The 23,104-nt window shown below is 38.7% G+C and overlaps 1 protein-coding gene across 1 annotated transcript in view; it reads right to left on the minus strand.

The window, feature by feature from the left end:
• Positions 1-4,217: 4,217 nt before the first annotated feature.
• CRPPA (CDP-L-ribitol pyrophosphorylase A) overlaps positions 4,218-23,104 on the minus strand; it is a 124,736-nt gene continuing 105,849 nt past the window's right edge. Inside the window, exon 10 of the mRNA XM_075492912.1 lies at positions 4,218-6,844. Coding sequence (XP_075349027.1) covers positions 6,740-6,844 — 105 coding nt within the window. The 3' untranslated portion in view covers positions 4,218-6,739. The remainder of the gene's footprint in view (positions 6,845-23,104) is intronic.

Raw genomic sequence — 23,104 nt, forward strand, 5'->3', positions numbered from 1 at the left:
TTCCTTCCTTTCCTTATCCTGACCTACCGGTCTGGAATGCAGTTCACCTCTGAGCATTTTCAGATGTATCATTTTCAGAGAGGCTTGCATGTCACAACACACAACCACGGCTTACTTCACTGCTTACAAAGCCTGCATATGACAGCCAAACAGAGGAGCCACATACTGCGCCTGGCCCTCCCGTGCTTCACCTACGTATACGCCCTTGTCTGCAGAAGGGGCATAACAGTGTTAGAATAACAAATATTCACCTCGCCCTCAACATAGGCAGAACCCGAGACTGCAAAGTTAAAAAACTAGTGCCTCAAGGGTGCAGCTGAGCGGCAGTTTAGGCTGATCTATGCCTGTATTGCTGCAGCCCTACGTGCCCCCGGCACATCCCTTTGCAACAGGAATCATGATGTACCTCCTCCCCCAAAGTCGTCCCACCTGGTGGCTCTGGTGAAAGCTAATCACTTCTTGCAGGGTTAGTTTCCAGCCAGATAACAGTTTTTCAGCTTCCTCAACTGACTTGCTACACAGCAGCACAACCCTCAATGCTAGCGTACAGGAGAGAGGGACAAAACACAGCGTCCAGAAGAGGCCAAGACTTTTTCTAGCCCTGCAGACTAGCTTAAACCAAGCACAAAAATCATCCTTTTAGGCTTACTGTGCTGTCACTGGATTCAGAGTGAGTCTTCAGAGAGAGATTTTAAACTCTGAATTGCCCTTTAAAGTGCCCCTATAACCCCATGTACCATAGGCCTGTGGGTGCTTAAGCTGGAGTCACAACTAAACTCCAAAACATACTTGGCGTTAGTCAAGACCATAATGTTCCCCTACAAAATGGCAAGGGAGTTGAGCACAGCACAAATACACACTTAAAAAAACTGCAGCACAATAAAAATAATAATAATAAAACCCCAGCATAACCAGCATGGTTATGTGTGAGTTAGCTGAAGATGGCCGGAGGGAGGAGATGCCACGCATTCTTGAGCGCACTGCAAGGAACTTTCAGTCCCATTGACTTCAATGGGGCTTCAATCAGGCTGTGTCTCTGCTGTGGAAAGGAACTGCTTAACGCAGCGTCGTGGGGTTCCTCGGTTTTTGTCTCCGAGCAACCCCTGGCAAAGCCACTGGTTAGTAAGTGAAAACACACTTTTTCCAGTCGCCAGAACTGCAAGCCGTACCTGGATTTGGCTTCTTTTCTTTCCTTTTACTTTTTGTTGTTGCTGCGATTCTGATAGATTTGCAAATCTGGCTCCTTGACTAGGTGCTGACTTTAGAAACCCAAGTTCGGCTACTGAAGCAGGGGAAGGGAGGGCCTGACCTTGGAGCGGATTATTTCCCCTTCAGTGGGACGGCTCTGCTTGCAGCTTGACTCTGGCTAATAAGCGGCACTCAGTGTCAGCCCAGCAGCTGCCATGCAGGAGGTCTGTCCCTTCGGGCAGCTGCTGCTCATCTGCCTGCAGCTGGCAGCGGAAGTGACATCTGTTCTCGGTCCCAGCTGTGAGCAGCGTGGAGGTGCCAAAGCCCAGACGCCTCAGTTCTCGATCCAGGAGCGAGGAAGGGTTTCTGATGCCAGACCACGGCCTGGCTTGCAGGGGAAGGCGGGGGGATCGTCTCCTTCGACGATGGTGGGCTGGGAGGAATGGAAAGAGAGTGACAAATAGGGAGAGAAAGAACAAGTAACAGAAGTAGGGGAAGGCATGGGAGAAGAGCACGGGAGAAGACAGGAATGGCTGAAATGGAAAGGAAACATGAAATTTCATGTTTCTCTTACTCATTTATCATTGTAACTGTGTTATAATTTAGTGTTGTGGCATTTTAACTGAATTATAATTTCAGTTTCTGAGACAGGAATATGTGCAGGATGAAGGACAAGATCTGTTTCAATCTAAAGATTGAAAAGCATACTTAAATTGACCTGGGAATAAAGATATTAAGAAATGCCACTTTGCTCCCCAGGTTGGTGTATGCAAGCCGAGTATATTCTATCATAAATGTCTTTTCACAGTTGGGACTGTTTCCTCAGCACAGGCACTGAAATTGTGTTTTTCAGATCTCAAAACTAATTGAGTATTCCTGGAAGAAGGAACCAAAGAAAATGTATATTCAACAAGAGCTTTACAGCCCTGTCAATCAAAATCAACTTACACTGGGAAAAATGCAGTGTCGGTGACTGCTTCTTCCCCTTGGTGCTTGCCAGAAGCACAAGACAAACTGAATTGTGATAAACAACTGGGCTGAGGAATGGGCTGAGGGAGACAGACATCATAAAAACTTACCAGTCTGAAGTTGAAAGGGCAGGCATTGGGGGCACACGGATTTGAACCCATTTGGATACTTTGCCTTGGTATCTTACTGTAGGCATCCAGAGCGGGGCATTAGGCATTGAACTGGGTGCCATTACAAATTACGTGAAACCAGGTGCAAAAGATTGGATTGATTGAGTTGGGCAGGAATAATGAAAGCAGTTCCTTAGTTTCTCAGAATTCAGCTCTTCAAGATTGGCTTTAAATAATGTAGTTATCGTTGAACTTTTTATATCACAATTATATATTTCTATAAGAGATAGATAAGATATAAATACATATCTTAATATTTCACAACAGATCTTCCCAATGGGAGCCCTTAAAGATATTATTCTTTTTACAAGTCTCAGCAGTTCTCCCTGTTGCAGTGAGAATTAGTTGTGGTTTTAATAAGTGATCTTTGAAACAAACAAGAGGAAATTCCTCTGAATACCGTTCTTTCACTACCTACACAAAGAGAAAAATCTACCATCTAGTAAACTATGCATCTGAATTAATCAACCTAATATGTACTCTTTATTTCGAGTCAGACAGGAATAAGACTAGTGCATCTGTCATATGGACCAGAGGGAATAATCAGAAATCTTAAAAAACATAAGGTCGAGGCACTACTAATACTCTGAAGGGCTCAATTCATCCTATAACACACAGTTTTTACAACTACCAGCCATTTATATGTCCCAATCATCAGAGCAGTCACACTGGGCCAGGTCAAAGGTAGCTCTTGCCCAGAATTCTGGCTCCTGTGGGAAACAAGGTTAACATGAGCCTATTCCTGAACCCCAAAACCTTCCTTAACAGGAAAAAAGGGAAAGACGCGTTGTCTGCACATCTTGGTGGTTGCTTGATAAGATGAACTAGTATTTTGCAGACCAAAGTTATGGATGAAGAGGAGGGAGATATGAGATAATAAATGCTTTTGTGTATGTGGAAGTAAATGTGCTTTTCTTCAGAAATAAAACCTGAACAAAAACCACTGACCAGTAGCAAGTGTCCGAGACAGGGAGAACAGAGCAAACAATGACCCTTCTCTGGTGGAGTGACCCGATGCAGACAGGAGAAGTTGCTGTATCATCGGAAAGTGCCAAGCAGTAATCGGGAACCTTACGTGTCTTGGGAAGCTTCTGTTTGGATGGCACCTAGAACAGCATTGTGGAGATGATGCGGCGCTGGTGTCACATACAAATACAAATCTGAATCCATGAAAATCTTTAAGGCGTCCAGACACACTTTTTGTTCTGCAGCCTACATTAGCTATCAAGATGACCTAAAAGCTTCATTGTGATGTTTTAAAGTCAACTAGAGTTATGCCACTGATTACAGTAGGGTCACATCTCACTTTGTTTCTCTTTGCTTTTTGGTTTGGTTTTGGGGTTGTTTTTGTTTTTAATTCCATCATCTTCTATCCTTTTCATTCTTTCAGCCTTTTTTAGAGGACCATCAAACCATCCTTTTCAAGCTAGGTAGCCTGGAAGCTAAAGAAAAAAAGATTTTAGCTAGGAATTCTTCTGCCAACTGATCTAAGAAAAATGAAGTAATTTAATTTTCAGATCTTGCATGAAGTGGGTTGGTTTCAATATACAAATCTAATTCACTCAACTCTGCCGTTATGAAAAGCGTTTCTAGGGCCATATTCAGTATTCTCTTTTCTGATGAACACTACTCAAGGAATACTAATTAGAGTGCTTGAGGAGTAAGGTAAGCAAGGCTGGCAGAGTCTGAGCTTTTATTTACTCTGTGTTATCTCTGTCCAAATGTTCAAAGCAATATGGGTGGTGACTGATTCACTAGTTAAATTCAAAACAGCATGCGTGTACAAAAGGCTGCCAAGTTTCTCATGTATATTGCTATTTGTGAGAAGCTATGCACAGACAAAAAACAATCATCCAGTTTCTTAATTTCATTTTATATCTTTATTCCCATTGTAAGTATTAACAATCATCCAAAAGACCATTTAAATTTGGTTTGGATACACAATAGCATTAATCACAGTCCAGTTTCTTTTTTTTTTTACTGCAGTTCTAGTATTTCGTGACCTGTTTTAGTAGTTCTGTTGTTGGTGTATTTGCTTCCAGCAAAATAGATTTTTCAGTGTTTGTAGATTATTTAAAAAGATTGTTAAAGATAAAAAAATCCATAATGCAATGATTAACAGTACATTAAGAAAGCTTATTATCTTCCATTTAAGATCAGTACTAAGTATGTTTTATGACCTGAAACTTACTTTTTGTTGTGTATTGTCTGTTCTCTTTTCAAAATAAGTCCATAAACAACCATAATATAATTTTTCATTACAGCTGTTAATTGCAGTGACATTTTTAATTGGATTGAAATCCTTTTAAGAGAATGAGGTAAGTAAGTAAAACAACCCTACACAGTAAAAGGTTCTGTTTAAGCAAATGATAAGTTACACACAATCCAATGCTAAGGCAATATCACAATGTATAAATTAGAGTGCATGGAAAACATAAAGGATTTTCTAAAATCACTTGCTTATTATTATGTGGGGAAAACACATCACGGATTGTACTTCAGTCGTCAAGCAAAGAAGAGTCATAAAATACAGTCAAAGAGACATCTTTCCCCATGTCTTTTAAAAGTCTGTGAGATGAATTCCTTCATCAAATTCATTAATGTAAAAGCGAATTCAGAAAACTTATTTGTGAAAGCTGTCCTGTTAAATTATGAATACCAGTAATAAATTCTTTAGTTCCTCATTTATTTGCGTACTCTGCATATGAACAGGCATGAATATATATATGAATAAAATATGTCTATTGTATAGCCATACACAGAACTAATATGAATGCTTATGTTGTACGATGTCAGAAAAGGACAAATTATTAATCAAAGTAGAGAGGAGAGAGAAGCAAAGAAGAAAGCAGATGATGCACGAGAACTTTGTTAGTTGTCTTAGGATGACTTCTGTGTGGAAGAAAATGCGTGCTTTGGATATAGAGCAGTCAGCTAACAACTCTTCATTTTATTGTGTAATGAAGGCAGTTTGGGATCAACATCAGATTCTAGAAGGGATTTAAAGCAGAGATATAGATAGTCAGGTGAAGGGAAAGAGGATGGGGAAGGGAACCGAGCCTCGATCATGCTATCCTGTTTTGTCTGAGCACCAAAGGGAGTGGAACGTGGTGGGAGTAAGGGGAGGAATGCTGGTTTCAGAAGGAAACTTGCTGAACTGACAGTGCTCTTGCTCAGGACAGACTGAATGGGGTCTCACTGGACACTTCTGGTGGGGCTACTTCTCTAAGACCTTATTCTAAACACGGCAGGTATGTAAGACATTAACCTAGCCCCTTCACAAGTTGCAGGAAAGCTGGAATTCCTGCGTCTGATGCATAGGGGAGGGACAGGTGTTTTCAGGGACTGTCCTCTTCTTGTATTGCTCTTAGTGGTTGTGATACCTGGAGGTACTCCACCTAATAACCATTCACCATTTTACCTTACCTGTCCCAACTTTCCACACTTGAATATCAATGTAGCATATATTTGAACTCATAACATTCAGTTCACTTCACTACTATTTAATACATACATATGCTACCCAGCAAGAGATGAAAATTGTATTCTTGTAGATGAGCTAACAGAATCTTCCTATTTCTCCATTACCTACAGATTGGGTTGCGAAACATTTTTTTCGGTCTTAACTCTTCCTTTAAGCATGCATACGCACGTACATGAATATACGTACACACACGTGCAAACACAAAGAGTATATGTAATACAGTACTCAGAGGAGCTATTGGAGCTACTTCAAATGATGGCACATGGGTACTGGAAGAAGTGTAGCACTAAGGAGTGCTACAGCCAGAGCATACCGCATCTGGAAAATTGGGGTTTAGCACCTCGTTGCCCTCACGCACATCTTTTCTTTGTTTCAAGGTTACCTTCATTACATGGAAGACGGAGACCTGACGCTTCAAACGCTTCCCGCAATGTGCATTTTTTTGATGTCAGGAAGGCTACACTGTATCATGAACTCTACATTCACTAATAGGTATAGCAGCAATTTTTAAGTAATTTCATATAAAGAACAAGAGCTGTGCTTTAGGATTATTTTCTCTTAAATCACATTTCATTCATGAAGTCCTAGAGTACAATACACATGCATGGTTAAAGACACTTCTGCATGAAGACTGAATGCTTTGGAGTCCTCTATGCACCTTTTTAAATGATCAGTACCTCACAAAAACATTTCAGTATCATTCCTCACAGTATGTACCCAGTGTATCTCGGAATGATTTGTATTTCATTTTACACTTTATATATAATATCAGACTTGCATTTTAAGTATCAAAAATATCTTGTTAAAAGATCTTAATAGTAAATGTCATAAATCCAGAGTTTTCATCAGAGGGTAAAATGATTCAAGACCTTTGGTGAATGGATGATGAAAAAGAAACATTTCCAAAAGCTACACATGATTTACAGTCTTATGCTACCAACAGCTGCCCAATCAGCTCCGGGTTTCTGTCCTTTATTAATGCCATGATAAGAGCAGCAGCAGAATTTACTGTCTCCTGAAGCAGCAAGTGGTCCTGGGGAAAAAAAAAAGGAGCAGGAGAATCAGTATGTTAACAAAAGTGGAAAAAGTAAATATTTAAAATCAATTTTCAAGTATGCAAAATTACCATATGATTGTTGAAAACAATAAACATATTTATTTGCACTTATTAGAAGAAGAACTTCTAAAACTTATATTTTAAGGAAACACAATTTCATAGTAATCCATTTTCCAATCTCCATGATGATTTAAAAAACAAAATTATTTTTTAAAAAGGAATATTTTAACTGCTAGAATTAATGCCATCTATCCAGAGACCACCAAAACAGAAGCTTGATTCTGTCACTTGCTTCCTAACTAATTTTTAAAATCTAAGAGGCAGTCAAAATTTTGGTTTTGAAAACATTGGAACAAAATTGAGGATTTAATTGAGTAGCATGGTTAAAGACCTATAACTTTAAGCACCTACTGAATCCCATCTGTAATCTACAAACTACTTAAACTCACAAAGGCATTTAAGCACTGGGACTTCAGTAGTTTAGGCTGATCCTTGTATCAAATAACTTTAAAAAGTAGTCTGGTTTTGATAGGCAAGTTTAAAGACCAACACAGGAAGAAGTAATAAAATGAGACTTTGATTCCATGCTTCTAACTGAGCACTCCAGCTCACATTTGAAAGAGTCCTTTGTCTAATTGCCAAGTTTTCTTAATTGTATTGACTATAAAAGGTTGGCCTCTTGCTACCAGTAACATTTTCATTTGCGCACTGGGAAAATATCAATAGGTGTAGCCAGGCACAGACACATCCCTGGAGAGAGAAATAGGAGGGAACAATTTCTGTGAAGCAACAGAGAAAAAGAAAGGTCTACAAAACTCTAGGGAGAATCTAGAAGAGTTTCAACTACAGAAGGGGAGCTACAAAGAGAAAGAAAGAGCTGTTCTCCGTATCCACAAAGAATAAAACTGGAAGCAATAGGCTTAAGGGAACTTAAACTGGGATATAAGAAGTCAGGAAAGTGTTTTAATAGTAAGAACTGGTACACAATGGAACAGATTAATGGACAGATGAAGGAAACTCCATCATCAGGGTCCTGTAACATGAGACCCACATACATGTAAAATGGGATGCAGGTACAGCTTCCTGCCTGGGGCAGGCAGATGGAGCAGTTTGATTCTGTATCTTTTCACCACTACTTTTCTAAGATGCTGCTTGATGCATTTGTAGATGACGTGTTTAAGACACTTGGATTAATGGAGAAAGAGGAAATGGTTTCAACAACTTATACAAAAACATAATGTTAATCACGGCTTTTTAAGGAATAAGGCTACTGCTGAGGGGACCTACCTGTTCAACCAGTACAGGGGGGAGCTGGAGACTAAGAAGTTGGGGTTGAAGGAAAAACTGATCGGGGAAAAGTATCCCTGGAACACTCTAAAATATGTAGCATTATATTTTATAATGCTCTTATTAACTTTTTGCTTTATGTAAATGACAGGAAAAATGCTAGAGAGGAAAATGGACAGAATTAGAAATAGCTAGTTTATACCCCATTCTTTTATCACTCCTGGAAAAATGATATTTGCATGTGACTAGATTTTTATCCTAAAAATGATCAAATAAGTAAGCTGTGATGATTTGTAAAGCCCCAAAAGATTACCCTCCTCACAAATTCATGTTATATATTCTAATATCCAGTAAAATAATTTACTAGTGGTCTAAAAAATTGTCTTAGAGTAAAAATCTTCGCCACAGCTGTGTCTTGCTGTTTACTGAGTGACACCTCCTATTCAGTTAAGCAAGGAGTGCAGAAGTACTCGGGTCCTGCTCCTCCAGTACCTTTTGCCATGGACCGAGGGTGCAAAGAGGAACTCAGAATCCACTGCTCCAGTTTGGTAGGGGTTTCACTCCCTCGTTCCCCATGGGTATAAATTGCTGCATAATGTACAAGGAGAGCGGAAGTCATGTGCATCCACCCACTCAGACGGCAAACACTGCAGTCGCTTTCAAGATCTAGCAACACATTTCTTGATATTCAGCAGTGCCAATCTCTTTGTGCCCCTCATTGCTTTTTGTTCCGTTTGTCTCGAGAAGCACTTCACAATTACAGACACTGCTTTCCAAACGGGCTTCCAGCCATATCTGAAGTTGGCTGGAGGTGTATATTTTTTTTTCCCATTTCACAAAAAAGAAAAAAAATACACCTGGCCAGGAATGCTCTTAATGTTTCTCCCAATAAATCTTTCCACATCCTCTGTTGGTTACTGGATTCAGTACACATTCCTTTGCCGTAATAAATTATTTAAGTTTTTGAACATAAAAGGAAGCAAGAGAAAGAAATTTAACTTTCACAGGAGAGATTGAAAGTGACACTGTAAGATTCCTTTAGACTGAAAAAAGCTTTTTCTAAAGCTAAACCTAAGGCTTTAGTGCTAATTTCCATGTTCTGAAGGAAAGACATACAAAAAAATTATGAGTAGTATTTGTAACGCAGGCAGTGTGGCACGGTAATGTATACAGAAACCTGCATGCAGAAGTGGTCTATAATAACCACACTGAAATCGACTGGTGAATTACAATTTGTTCAAAAAGAGAAACACAAAAAGTAAGCAGCACAAATTAAAATGCATTTGCAAGTTTTAAAATCACTTCACTTCTAATAATCTGATTATTAATACTATTATTATAACTATTCAAGAAACCTACTGGTTCCTGTCTTTCTTAGAATCAGTCAAAACAATGGCAGGAACAACGAACTGTCAGACAGGATTGGCCCCTGTGCAGGATTGGTCCCTGCAAGTCTGTTTTTTGGAAATATCCAGAAGTATATTCTTTAGGTGAATACACATTATCTTATTTAAGATAATAAATGTAATAGAAAAGATATTCTTAATTTTATACAGTTACAGTTGATGGTTAAATGAAGCATGTACTGAAGGTTTCAACAGGGCAATCCTTTAAAGTATTTATCATAGGGGTTACTAATTTTTAGATTTATGCTCTTGCTCTTTCCTGGTAACACTGTCCCAGACTGATCTCAGGGTCACCTATTCATTGAACAGTGTCCAGCACCTGGGCCTACAAGCCAGCCTCTGAGTACAGGAGAAATCAGTGCCGCAAAGGTCAAGTATGTGCCGATTTTAACTTGCTTTATTCTCACAGCCACAGTCTTACTGGAAAGAGGTAGTAAATAATGCAAAAAACCTGGACTCTTCCAGGAATTTCAAAATCATTGTATATCGTGTATCTTTCTGAGAATCAAAACTTACTCTTATGCTAGGAATCATTATTGTAGTATCCAATAGTCATAGCCTGCGCATAATTTATAACTTTTGTTGATCATTTCTAGTCCTTATTACCAAGAAAAAGAGAACAGAAAAATAAATTTTAGCAACTGAGAGAGACACATTGGTCAAAGTGTAGTAGGCATAATGCTGACTGACACAATAGTTCAGTTATATCTTAAGTATTCTTTCCTCTCCTCTGAATCCTCCTGGGAATTCATTTCATTTTAGGCCATTACTGTGCATGTAAGCGGGTATTTTCAACGTGCCACAATGATACTTAGCTTTTTCCTAAGGAGTTATAGGTAATTTGGATGCCAGCAGTGTTTATGAAGAATATTAAAAAGAATTTAAATGACAGAATTCAACAGCGACCCAGGAAAGAAAAAGAATCTTGTGGGTCTTCATTAATTTAAACAAATAAGTGAACGCTTCAGGTCCCCCGGCTATACCCTTAAAACACCCATGTTTCTGACAGTGCAATGTTATTTCTGGCAACAGTGCTGATTACAGCTGATAGTGCCTACAGGGAGGCTTCAATAAGGATGCCAGGACAAATATAATCTACCACACCTAACTCCATTGCACATGCAGGCCTCCAATCCTCTTTTATATTCAATGGCATAGCACTAAATCTTTCAAAAATGTGATTATTAGTCGCAGGAAGTCAAATAATCAAGTAGAACCAGGTCTTCGCATGTCTAATTGCCTGACATGTTTGCATATATTGTAACCACGATAAAAAACAGGATGTACAAACAGAACGATCAATACAAATCCTCATGTAGCCCACAAGAGCTCTCGCACGTTATTGCCCACCCACTGCTCAGCGTTGCACATTCCAAGCGGGGAACGTACTTCAGCAGGCTAGTCAGTGAGCGCACATCCGTGCATGCGCTGGATGGGTCAAACACGAATAGTTCTTTCCCTCATCAACGAAATCCTTAAAAAAGACTGTGACCTTTAAATAAGACTCGGAGGCAGCAACAACCTTAATGGATTAATGACTGAAGTTCCACATGATCAACTGGTGTGCCGTGATCCCCTCTAAACCACTGTGATATTCACTGTCTATTCATTTCATCCAGTTGACTTAAATGAGCCTCTTGTAAAAAAGAAAAAGCAAAACCCCCTAACATTTCTTGGCCATTAATAAATAGAATTTTTTATTGTTTGAACAGATGATTAACTACATTTATAAGCTAAAAACAAAACTTTTACCACTTTATATTTATGTACTTTGGAAAAGAAAGTACTCAGAAACACTGCCAACCTTATAAACCATAAATCCACATAACAGCACTTTGATTCCAAACTAAAATATCCACTTTGTCTGTTATTAAATAGTAAAAATATTCCAACATAACCGTATTGTGTGATGGTTGTAACTCATACTCAGAATTTATTTGATGTAGAGTTACTGACTGTAGGGGTTTTCTGGTCTGCAGAATAAGACTGGGAATGGATACAGGGACAGAGTTAAAGTTGTGTTTGGAATATGCAATCTGATATTCTACAAATGTGCATTTATTTAAGAAACTGTGAGGATATCTGAATATTTACTGACATTCCCCAAACGATTCATTTCCTTGCTTCAATCTGTTTAGGATTTTTTTTTGCCCCAGCTGGAAGTTCACATACATGCATTTCAATTTACATATGTACTAATTCAGTGTAAGCATAGCTTGAAAAACACATACTATCCTTTTTAGCTCAAAAAAAAATGCCTCTGCAGGTATTACCTCTGCCTTTTACTGCATCCCTCCAAAAGAACAAAACAGCTGTGTTCCATTATTTGCACTCTGTTTTGCTGTAATATTATTTGACTTTCCATTTAATACAGTTTTTAAAAATGAATAGAACTGTAATGTTAGCCCAGATTATATGGCTGACGGGAAACCTGAAAACATGATTTAAAGACGCTGCTAAACTTAGGGAACATCAATATTAATACGGTTATGTTTGTACCAGGAATGGAAAGAGGTATGTGCTGGCGCGCTGGCATGCCCCTGCCCTTGCTGTTCCATTGTAAGCCCGCTCGCTCCCTGGCACAGTTTTGGCTCCTGCCAGCGAACATGTTCCCAGACAATGGCTGGGCACGGTTCAGGGCACAGCGCAGGCCAGGGACTGCTCCCAGGGGACAATCTGAATGAGGCCACCCTCTTTTGGGAAAACGAGAACTCAGACATATGGACATGAGGCATGCTGTGCCTCTTAGCCCTAGGACAAGAGAACCATCCCTGGCCTGTTTTACTTACCAGTATAGATGTAGCCTAAGTATCGCTGGGAAGTGACAGTTGTGCCTTTCTCTCCCTACCCAAAAGCATCAAGAATACATACAACAACGACCAAATAGTCCCCCCCAGAATGAGGCACAAATCCCATGCAGCTACCACATAAACACAGTCATTTAAAAAAAGATTAACTGCTCTGTGGACACTTTTCCCACCAAAACAGAGACAGGGAGAGGGACGAACCACACCGCAAGACAGCACTTGTGCTGTACCGCACATTCCTGCCACCTTACAGAAAAAGGCTGGAGCCAGCAGAACGCCCGCGTGATGGAACATGCCCACTGCTCCCTTTCGCAGGGTGGGCTTGGGTGCACACCAGGCACACCGCAAGGCATGAGTGGAAGAGAAAAGGGCTGAAATAGTCTGTGTTCTGGCAAGCATCTTGCAAAAGACTACCTTGGCAGTACAAGAGGAGCTGTTGTTAATTTAAAACTCCACAGGACGCTGCAATTTATACTAAGGCTATACCAGGTGCCTCCAAAACTCGCCTGATGTCACATACTGACAGTGCTTTATTTGCACTCAGAGAAACTGAGTAGAAAATCTAGCCTCAGAAACCTCAATACTTGAAATTTTCTTCTTCAATTAATATTTTTCATTTAAAAGATGATCTGAAGAGGGACTGAGATTCTTCCACTACTAGAAATCAATCATATAACGTGGCTTGGTGTTTAATCTCACCAGGAGGAATTCTCTGGTAGATTCATGAAGAAGCATTTTTTCCTACTCAAGATATGTAGTGGCATGCATCTACATATTAAAGCAACCTCCATTTCTGTAACAGTACAAATGAATCTGAAGTCTCCTTTCTTCTTAAAATGCTTCCACATCACATTTTTGAACCCATGTGCCAAAGGATCTATTGATAAATGACATCTCATACATAATATCAATGCAGCAATTTACCTCAATAAGAAGATAGCTATGCAGATCATTCTAAAAGATAAGAAAACTATTTCTCTGAATATTTTTAGGTTTCCTTTCAAGTAATACAGAAATAATTAAGGTAGCATTTGAGTTCAGATAGGTAGCTGGGTTCAGAATTACTCCAGCAGGTTCACAATTAAACCCCTGTATACACAGCCTTGCTTCCTTTCTGACCTAAGAAAATACAATCAATTCTTTGTTAGTGGATACGCCTCAAAACAGAAATAATTTAAAAATCTAGATACTAGGGATGCAATGAGGATTGAGAAAAGAGACGAGTGGCACTGGAAGAACCAAATTGTCACTGAACTAATGGTGCCTAGCAAACCTCTTAGTTAATGAACTCTGATAGATCTGAGTTAATTCCCTGCAGTTAAATTGTTGTACATCCATGTTACAGTCAACCCAAACTCAGATAAATCGTGTATAAATATGTGATACTGTACTGTCTCTCTCTCTCCTGTACTATTGCTCAACCATGCCTCTTATAGTTTGTCGTAAGAAAATGGAGAGCCATCAACATTTAAAATGACTGTGTGGATACAGTGAGGACAGACAAGTATTTTAAATCTCCTGGAGTCTGTAAGGATTATGTCCCTAATGCTACTGCGTGTATCTTTTCACCCAAGATTCACAGATTTTAAACTGAAGGTAAACATCACTCTTTTTAAAAAAACCCCAAAAAACAGCAAAACAGCACAAACAAACAAACAAACAAAAACCCAAACAGGATTTAATTCCTTTCTCTAGTATGAATGGAATAGACAGAATTCCCCTAATCAGCAGTTTTAAAACAGCTCCATTATCTACATGTTCTGCAACATGTAGGTGACCAGGGTTCAGTTCCCTTCTTTGTGTGAGGTGGTTAATCCACCCCCCAGCTCACACTTTTTTGAATTGGGGTTAAAATTCCTGTGGAGGAATACCCATTCTAGGTACAGTCACTGAATCACAACAGAAAGATGACATCAATCCAGCCTAGACACTAGTCCAGGCGCCTGGGGAGCAAGTGAAAGCTCTGTTCTAACTTTTCCTCCAAAAGTTTATCCTTTTGATGTAAAATAGACAAACAGTGTTTGGAACAGACATGAGCTTAGTGCCAATGCTTCTGTCATCTGCAGACCTAGGCTTTATATTTCCTTGTTCTCGTCCTCTCCAAGTCTTTTTTTTTTCCCTGTAAGAAAAATGCTCATACTGATTAATCAATAAAAATTCCTGGACCAAAATATTGTCTGAAGAGTTTGTTATAAAGAGCATTTTCAGTGCATTCAGTCATCACAGCTTAAGCAAGAGTTTTCATTCAGCATTTACCACTATCTGATCTAGGCTCTTGGCAAGAGTGAGTATGACAGTAGTGATAGCACAACCGTCTGTCAACCACTTTTCCCCATAAGTTGTTCAAAAAGCTACCTAATGCTTGAGCTAGCAGCCAATTCTGCCACCTGTATGGGTCTGGTACGAAAATACTGGCAGAAATAAGCCATTTAACAGATGTGGTTGTCTGCAAAAGTATATTATGTGTTTGAGGTTTCTTAGAGGTGGTCTCTTAATAAAGTATGTTACCAAGTAAGACTATAATATGAAATGTATTCATGTTAATATATGTTACTGTACTACCTACAGGCCCTATGAGATATCACTCTTGTAACCTTGTAAAACACACCATAAGGGTTTTTAGGGGAAAGGAAAAAATGTGTCTTACTATCAATATAGGAAAAGTGAAAGGCTCCTGAGGCACAGGAGACTTGCTTTCTCCTCTGACAACCAGCACTGCAAGCTGCTGAAAATCTAAGATTGGGCTGAAGTCGAGCGAAGCTGTGGCAAGTCTTTCCTCTGGTTTCAGAAAGCTTTGGATCAATCCGATAGCACTGACAAATTCACGTGGGAGTGGGATTTAAGCCTTCCACGTAGCAGCAGCATATAGTAACATTTCCCTCAGTGTGTATGTCTGGTGGATCCTCTGCTGCCTGTTCCACTGTGAGAGTCTATAAATACTTTGATGGGCTGCGGCGTTAAGTTTTGCAGGCGGCCAGGAATACACAGCAGACCCACCACACACACATACAGAAAAAATGGGTTAAGTAGTGCTGGCCTCCTGCAAAACATAACACCCCAATCACGCAAATCATTTACAGGCTGTTGCAGTACACCAGGCACCAAGCGAAGACGGAGCAGCTACGGGTGACGTATGGATGCATTTGACACACGGGGCTAGTAGCAGTAGTTCAGCACAGGTTAGCTGGTTTTCTCCTATAATAAGCCGAGAAATACGTCACTTTCAAGCTCAGTTTCACTCGATGACTAGTGTTTTAGCCCTAGTCAAGAGTAAGTAGGAAGGCAAAAAGGTGTATGTAGGGAAGATGGAGAGAAGTAGCGGGGGGAACAAGCTAGGAGAATGGGGAAAAGAAGAAACGACAGAGCTAAAAGGTTACGTACACAACTATCTCAATCCTCAAAATATAAAAAGACCTGCCATTGCTAAAGATCAGGAGAGATTACTATCAATGCCAGAGGCTCTATCTGATAGGCAAACTGTGTCACATACTGCAGGTAAAAAAACAAATCTTCAAAGTAGGACGTTTCTACCCAGTGAGATCTGAGGTCATCAGTGTAATTGTAAGATCATAAGTTGGTAAGTATCACATATCTGAATGTTTCTCTTTACTTTTAGAGCACTATGACATCATTACTTAGGATCTGACAAAACCTACCTAATGGGGACAGGGAAAACAGTACAGCACTTCACATAAATTTCTAGCAAGAGCAAAAAAGTACACATTTTATGGTAAATTTAACACAATATATTTTGATATTACAGGTTCTTCCTTTCTGTCCCATGTTATATTGACAACATAGATTGGTCGTTGAACTTTTCAAGAAAAAAATGAACACAGCAGTTTGGAAACATCTAAGTTGCTAATATGCAGTACAAGACATGAAACGCTTTAGCTATCACAGGTTACAGAACTTTGCATACAAACGTGCAGGAGCAGTTTCATATAATTTGTGACATACAATTTGTGATTGTGATTATCAGTGTTATATAGAAAGACTGGGCAACTTTTAATTAGTGACTGTAACAAAATGGGAAGGTGATGAGTGATGCATTTGAATCTCCTGGGGGATGCTGAAAATCAGTGCAGGGGAAACGTGAGCATTTTTTCCATTCTCTCAGTCTAAAGCACACTTTTCTCCCCTCTTGTAGGTGCTAACTTCATATGGAATATTATGCATAATAGACATCCAGCCCTCCAAAATAAGAGGAGGCATGCTTGCATCCATTTCAAAGTAAGTGTTCTGTTCAGTCATTAAAATCTTCATTATACAACTCCTACAGACTGTGAATAATCTGAAATACAAGCACACGGCTGCAGTAACTAATTGATTGGAAACATACCTCTTGATTACAGATAATTTATTTGAGATGGTGCAGAGGAAAAACTGTATTGCCTACTAAAAACCAAAATTAAAACTTCTCCTTTGGGGAAAGAAATAAAAAAACCCCAAGAGATTCTGAGGGGCAAAGTATGTGTACACATGTGCTGGGCTATTGTTCACATCCCAGTCTTGTAGCTTCCAAACTTTTAGGATGATAGTATCAGTTCAGTGGGGTAAAGGCCACATTCCAATCTTGGTTACAGAAACACCAACCAAAGTAAGTACAGTATTACAAGCCCAGTTACTTTGCAGTTGCAGAGACTGAAATTCAACTTTAAACTGTGTATTTTGCTACAGAAGACCTAGTACTTAACTGGTTTTAAACTGTTCTCTCAAAATTTCAAAAGCAGCTTTAAAGTAACTCAAATGTCAGTCTTTTGAGCAGTGAGACACAGTAAGAGGGAGTGTCTGTCCAGAAGTCATTACTAAGCATTTGATATCACAGATTTCCCTGATTTGATACTCTTAATTGAACCTAGCTAGTTGCTTGCAAGTGGCTCTCGAGTTACATCATCTCATCATTCTGTGAGGAGGGACTGATTGCAGAATAAATCATAAAAACTTCTTGTTTAAGTTACACACTGAAATTTGAAAAGATCCTCAAATCATACCTTAACATTTAAAATTCAATATCCATCCTACATCTTTCACCTCATCACTCAAATTCTACTTCTCTGACCACTTTTGTGTGATGTTTAGGTGTAGTTTGTCCCATCTCTGACTTCTTTTCCTGTCTATAGCGGAGGGTCTACAGCCTACTGGAAGGCCAAAAAATATAAATTCCTTACAATTCAAGACTTTTACATAAGGCCAAGCTAGTCTACTTTCCCCAAAAAATTAAAATACCAGACTGATGAAGAAGTGTCCAGAAATGAGACAAAAAGTTACAAGGACATGAGGTGACATCTCTCCTGGGAGAGTAAGAGAAGAGGAGTCAGCAGGGAAAAAACAAGTTACAACACAAGTTATTAATAAAGATTCATTCCCTTTGTCTCTCACACCAATATGACGTTTTAATACATTAATTTTGTGGTAATTCTGATTGTTCTCAACATCCCTTTGCACAGAACATGGACTTGTTCCCTGCTCCAAAGCAGCCTTCTCACAGTGGCTGTAATAAGCAGGAAAGGAACTTCCATTTCTTGCAAGCATGAATAGTTCTATGAGCAAAGGAGCTCTAAACACACTCAAGTACACTCAGATATACTCAAATACCCTCAAAACTACTGTGAATGGAGAAAAGTGTATTTGCTTCTATCTATTGTTTTCTTTCAGGTATGTTGCCTACGCAATGTTTACCTACACACTTAAGACTGGACAGTTTATCTGAGCAGCACCCTAGGCCATGAACTGAATGAATCCCTATCCATTCCTCCATGTATGAGGAAATAATAATAATTTCTAAAAATGTTGATCCAAACCCAATTTCTCTATTTCTTTGTCCTCCTTAGTTCATAGCCTAAAGCCAGTGCAAATAGAGCACCTGCCCATGTTAAAGTTTTCAGCTACGCAACGGAGGGATTATATCAATTTTGAAAAATTAATCCTAGAGGAAAGAGGGTCCTCGAAGTCTGGTGTGAGCAGAGGCGCTGGGTTTGGAAAGCAGCAGCAAACAGCCTGTGTCCAATCCAACAGACAGAGCAGAGAAGAATCACAAAAACCCCCTAGGAAACCACTGTGGCAAGGTGCTCTGTTTTCACCGCGTGGCTGAGAGGAATGGAGAGCACCAGGCAGACCGTGCCTTTCCATGGACGCGTGGATGGTGGTAACGGATGGACAGGGCTCAGTGGTATAGTGCCATTTTTAAAGACACAGTCAAAGTATCCTCAAGCCAGCTAACATGCTAGCAGTATGACTGGAGCAGTACAAAACATCAAAAGGGACTAATCACACGTGCGCTTACTCACCTTCTCAGCTGGTTTTTGCAGCCCCTAGGTAGCTCACGCTGTGATGGCTGTTCTAAGTCTGGGCCCCCACCTGACCATCCCTCTGTACCTTGAATCACATAGAGGAATCTCTCCTGACACTACCTACTGATTAAATCATCACGTAGCTGGAGGGCAAATAGCCAGTTTCCAAAAAAAACCCCTTTGAATATAAGCCTAGTGATAGCAAGGCAGAAGAGGGCCCATAACTTGCTTTATAGCTAAAACACAGCAAACATATAAAGCAGTTCGTACCATTCCTCAGGGTTCACCAGTAAATCCTTATCCTTATACTCAAAATGTATAATCCTTACAATTTTAAGGGAACAGATGTGCTTGCTTTTAGATTCTAGTTTTCTTTTAGGCTATGAGAGTCCAGCTACACCACAAAGATAGAGCTCACAGATGTTCTCTTACATAAAAATCAGGGTTTGCCAAGACAGGCTTCTCTTTCTTTCTGCCAGCTAATATCAGCCCAAACCACGTAACACAATAGCCTGTCTACATACAAACAAAATGAAAATATATCCAAGTGATAAAACTCTTGTAAAAAAACAAAAAAAAATGTTTTTGTGCTTTTAGAAAAATGGCTATTTTAAAACTTTAAAAAGAAATCGAAAGAAATAGAATAAAAAGAAGCAGAAAGAAAAAGAATAAAGAAAAAAGGAATGAGTCTTGCTTTAGCAGATGGGTTCACTGTATTTCATAATTAGGATGTTTTATTAAAAATAAAACAGATTAAATATTTCATTAGCTATGAACACATCTCTTTTTATGAGATTAGCATTCAGTGTTAAGCTTATCCTTCAGGTATGTTGTATCTGGAGTTGCATAACAGAAGAGTCTGTTTCACAGCCTTTAACACTTTCAATTAAATCCTTACCAAAGTTTCCTTTCAAAACATCCTAAAACCATCTTGTGCCTACTTGCAACTTTAAATATGTCTGTGACTGTCTGCAAAGGTAAGTTCAGTTCTCCCTAGTATCTTCTCGTAACAGGCATTTGATTAAGAAACTATTTCTGACAGTTTCCAAGGGCATGACTAAACATGATGTGTAAGAGCTTACCACATCACTTACTCCTCACTTTAAAATTTGGGTCATCCAAAGCTAACTGAAATCAATGGCCTGAGAACAAGTGACCAGTGCTGTTTTCACAGTGATGGGCACTAGTCTTTTTCATAAGAAAGGGGATCGCCATTCTTCCAAGACAGTAGGGTAAAAGAGGCAATATTAGTGTCTTGTAGACTGCCTGCATGTGGAGTGGGGTTTTTTTCAGCTGCCTCTATAAAAGCTGAATATTCAGCTAAATATTACTATTGCTAATATTTAGAGGTGATGCAAGAATCATGGTATTGGATATTAAGTAAATACCTGTATAATTGACTTGCAGGATCTCTAAAGTATTTAAAAATGTCAACTGGTAATAATATTTAAAATAAACTCAAGAATAATTTAGAAGGCTTAACAAAATTGTTGGATTATTTTCTGAATATAACTGTCAAAAATGAAAGCAAGCAGAACACTAAGTAGTCTTCAATTTGATAGTAATTTTGACAGCAGTTAATCATTACAGATCCTGGACATAAGACTACAGAGGAATTTTAAATTTATTTTAAAAAGTCATTACTTTTCTGTAAAAACTGTATTGTAATAACAACGTTTATCTTTAAAGGAAACACAGTAGCTTAATTTTGTTGGGTTCTGGTCTTGATATCCACGGCTGCCGAGGAAATAACTCCCATGAATTGGTACAGTCACTCAAGTGAGAACACTGGATGGCACAGATGTGAATCTGAGCACCCACTGTGTGAGCCCAGCTATGACAGCCTGTGGAGCTGTTATGTCATAGATTTGTTTGGCTAAAAAGAAAAGGAATGTACCTCTGTTTAAGCCTATCCAAAATTAAAAACTAGTTTAGCTGCTCAGATAAGTTAGGCGTTAGTTAAGAACGAATCTCCTGGTGCTTCAACTAGAAAGCACAACTTTTACTCTTTCTCTGACTTCTTTTTTTTTCCTTCCAGCTTCAGTATTTGCTTCCAAGTTCACAGCTGCATTTAGAACTGCATGTATCTTTTTACATGGGCAAGGATTTCACATTGTTCATCTCCTCAGCCTGTATTGATTAGATGAATGTGTGGTTTGGCTTTTCATGGACATGTTTCAAAAGTTTCCTCTGGACAAAAGAAGTAATCTCAAACTCCATTTCCACTAATTCCTCTCTTGACTCAATATCTCTTTTGTCTTCAACAAACTGTATTCCCTTGTGCCTGCTCTTGGCCTCAGCTTTTACCCTGTATGCTCTACTTCCATAAATCTGCTGTCTATTCAGTAAGCAGAACTACATCTGCAGAACTATGTACGTGCCACAACCTCGTCTCTTAACACTCCTAGTTGTCCTCAGTCACAATGTTTCCTTCACATTAACTACTGAGATTAGCTTTCTGTTATCTTCTGGAAGCTTACCCGTTAGGAACTCTTGCATTAACTTTTGCTGCTGAATACCCTTTATATGCACAAAGTGAGATTCCATTCTCCCACTCAAACAAATCTGCTAAGAGAGCTATGCATTCCCTTCAAGGTCCATTGAGAAAACACAGGCTGTCTTGTACTTGAGACTATCTAAGGACTTGCTCCATTCCAAAGATGGGACTTAAAAATCCTCATTCTCTCAGTTGCAGCTTTCAGATGATTTCCCACTGGTCTCTACATATCCTCTCCTTTAACCAGACCTGACGCTAGCAGAAAGGATTTCCTGAATTGTTTAGCCCAATCTTCAACCGAAAAAATATTGTCTTCATGCCTCAGTTATTTTACTCTTACAACATTGATGTTGCAGCACATATTTTTACATAAACTGTATAGCATAATATACACATGTATTAGAAAAAAAAATTCCTGTCTTCCACTCCCCTTAAATTTTTGAAATATTTTTCAAATCTTTGCTCTCCTTACCAATAACCTGGACAATATAAGCAACTAGTTCAGTTTTTCCCAAGAATCCAAAACCTACACTTTCAAGACATAGACCTTACTTTTATGTAGAGACTCATTAGGTCCAAACCCTCTAGTGAAATCTTTCATAGTCATAATGCATATACAACATGCCAAGAGTATTATTCTGACTGTTACTAGAATATCTGACATATTTTTCCATTGTTTTCAAATGTTTTCAATACAATTTATAGGATTCTATTAGTAGGATGGAAATTTGAAGTGTCAATTTTAATGTTTGTGTATTCGTTTATGACCAGCCTCAAAGCCTTATGAATATACACTAGAATTAATTTGTTCAAACAAACTTAAAAGAAAATATGTGGTTGTATAAGAAGGTAATAAATACCAGTCAGGGGCATTATTAATAACTCTGCAATAACATTTTAAATGATTAATCAGGAAGTTTTTTACTCTCTAAAATTCAACCCAAATATCAGAAAGAACATATTTTAAAATGCAGAGCTATTTATAAAATAAATTGTAACTAAGCCAAAATCATATTTCCCAAAACATTTCTAGATTCACTCCGTGTCATTATGGCATTTAGGGAAGCAATGAATTTAGAGAGCTTTGTATAGGAATCCTTGTTTCCGCAGCTATCATCATATTGAATAAATATATGTGGCAACCAAATTCATATTCTGCAGTCAGTAAATACCAGGAGCTCTAAAGCCAAATCAGTCAGGAGAAGCAATCCTTTAATGTGCTTAACTGATAATGTTCTGAGGAAGCTGCCACGGACCCTACAATTTTCCACGTCCTAGAGTTGGCCACTGTGATGTTACTTTCTGCTGTGACTTTAGTATGTGTTTAAAGGAACCAATATTGTATTTACACAATAGATAATACATAAACTGTAATAAGTTGTGACAGGCATTGTGTTTCAAGACAATTATAATTTGCCTCTAGTAGCTTTATAAGGCATGAGACTAAATACCTATTGAGTTTTACCACCCAAGAAGTACTGCTTTGGACTGGAATGCCTGGATTATATTACTGATATAAAATAGAAAATAAACTTCAAAATAAGGAAAACAGGCTACATATTTATTTGAGAATGATCTCATTGCACACCAGAACATTGCAGCTCCAGAACATTAATTTTATCAAGAACCCTGAAGCTATTTGTAATAGCAATTGCTATCAGTTCATTTTCAATTTCTTAACCTGTTAGGCAAAGAAAAACACAGTTCAGATGAAAAGAACTAGAAAAGATTCTCATAAACAGCGTTACAAAGCAGAAGTACTGCATGATTGTGAGATTCTGCCAGCACCTACTGTTTATAGATCATGCGCTAATATGATCTGATTTGTTAACTTAGAATCTGAAAATAACTTTTTAAAAAGTTCAGGTTTACAGAACAGTACTAATTCATGACCAAAGGGTCAAAATTCAAGAAGCATATTCACATGTATTCATTAAAAAACCAGT

This window comes from Mycteria americana, chromosome 2, assembly GCF_035582795.1.
Source record: "Mycteria americana isolate JAX WOST 10 ecotype Jacksonville Zoo and Gardens chromosome 2, USCA_MyAme_1.0, whole genome shotgun sequence".
Classification (NCBI taxonomy): Eukaryota; Metazoa; Chordata; class Aves; order Ciconiiformes; family Ciconiidae; genus Mycteria; species Mycteria americana.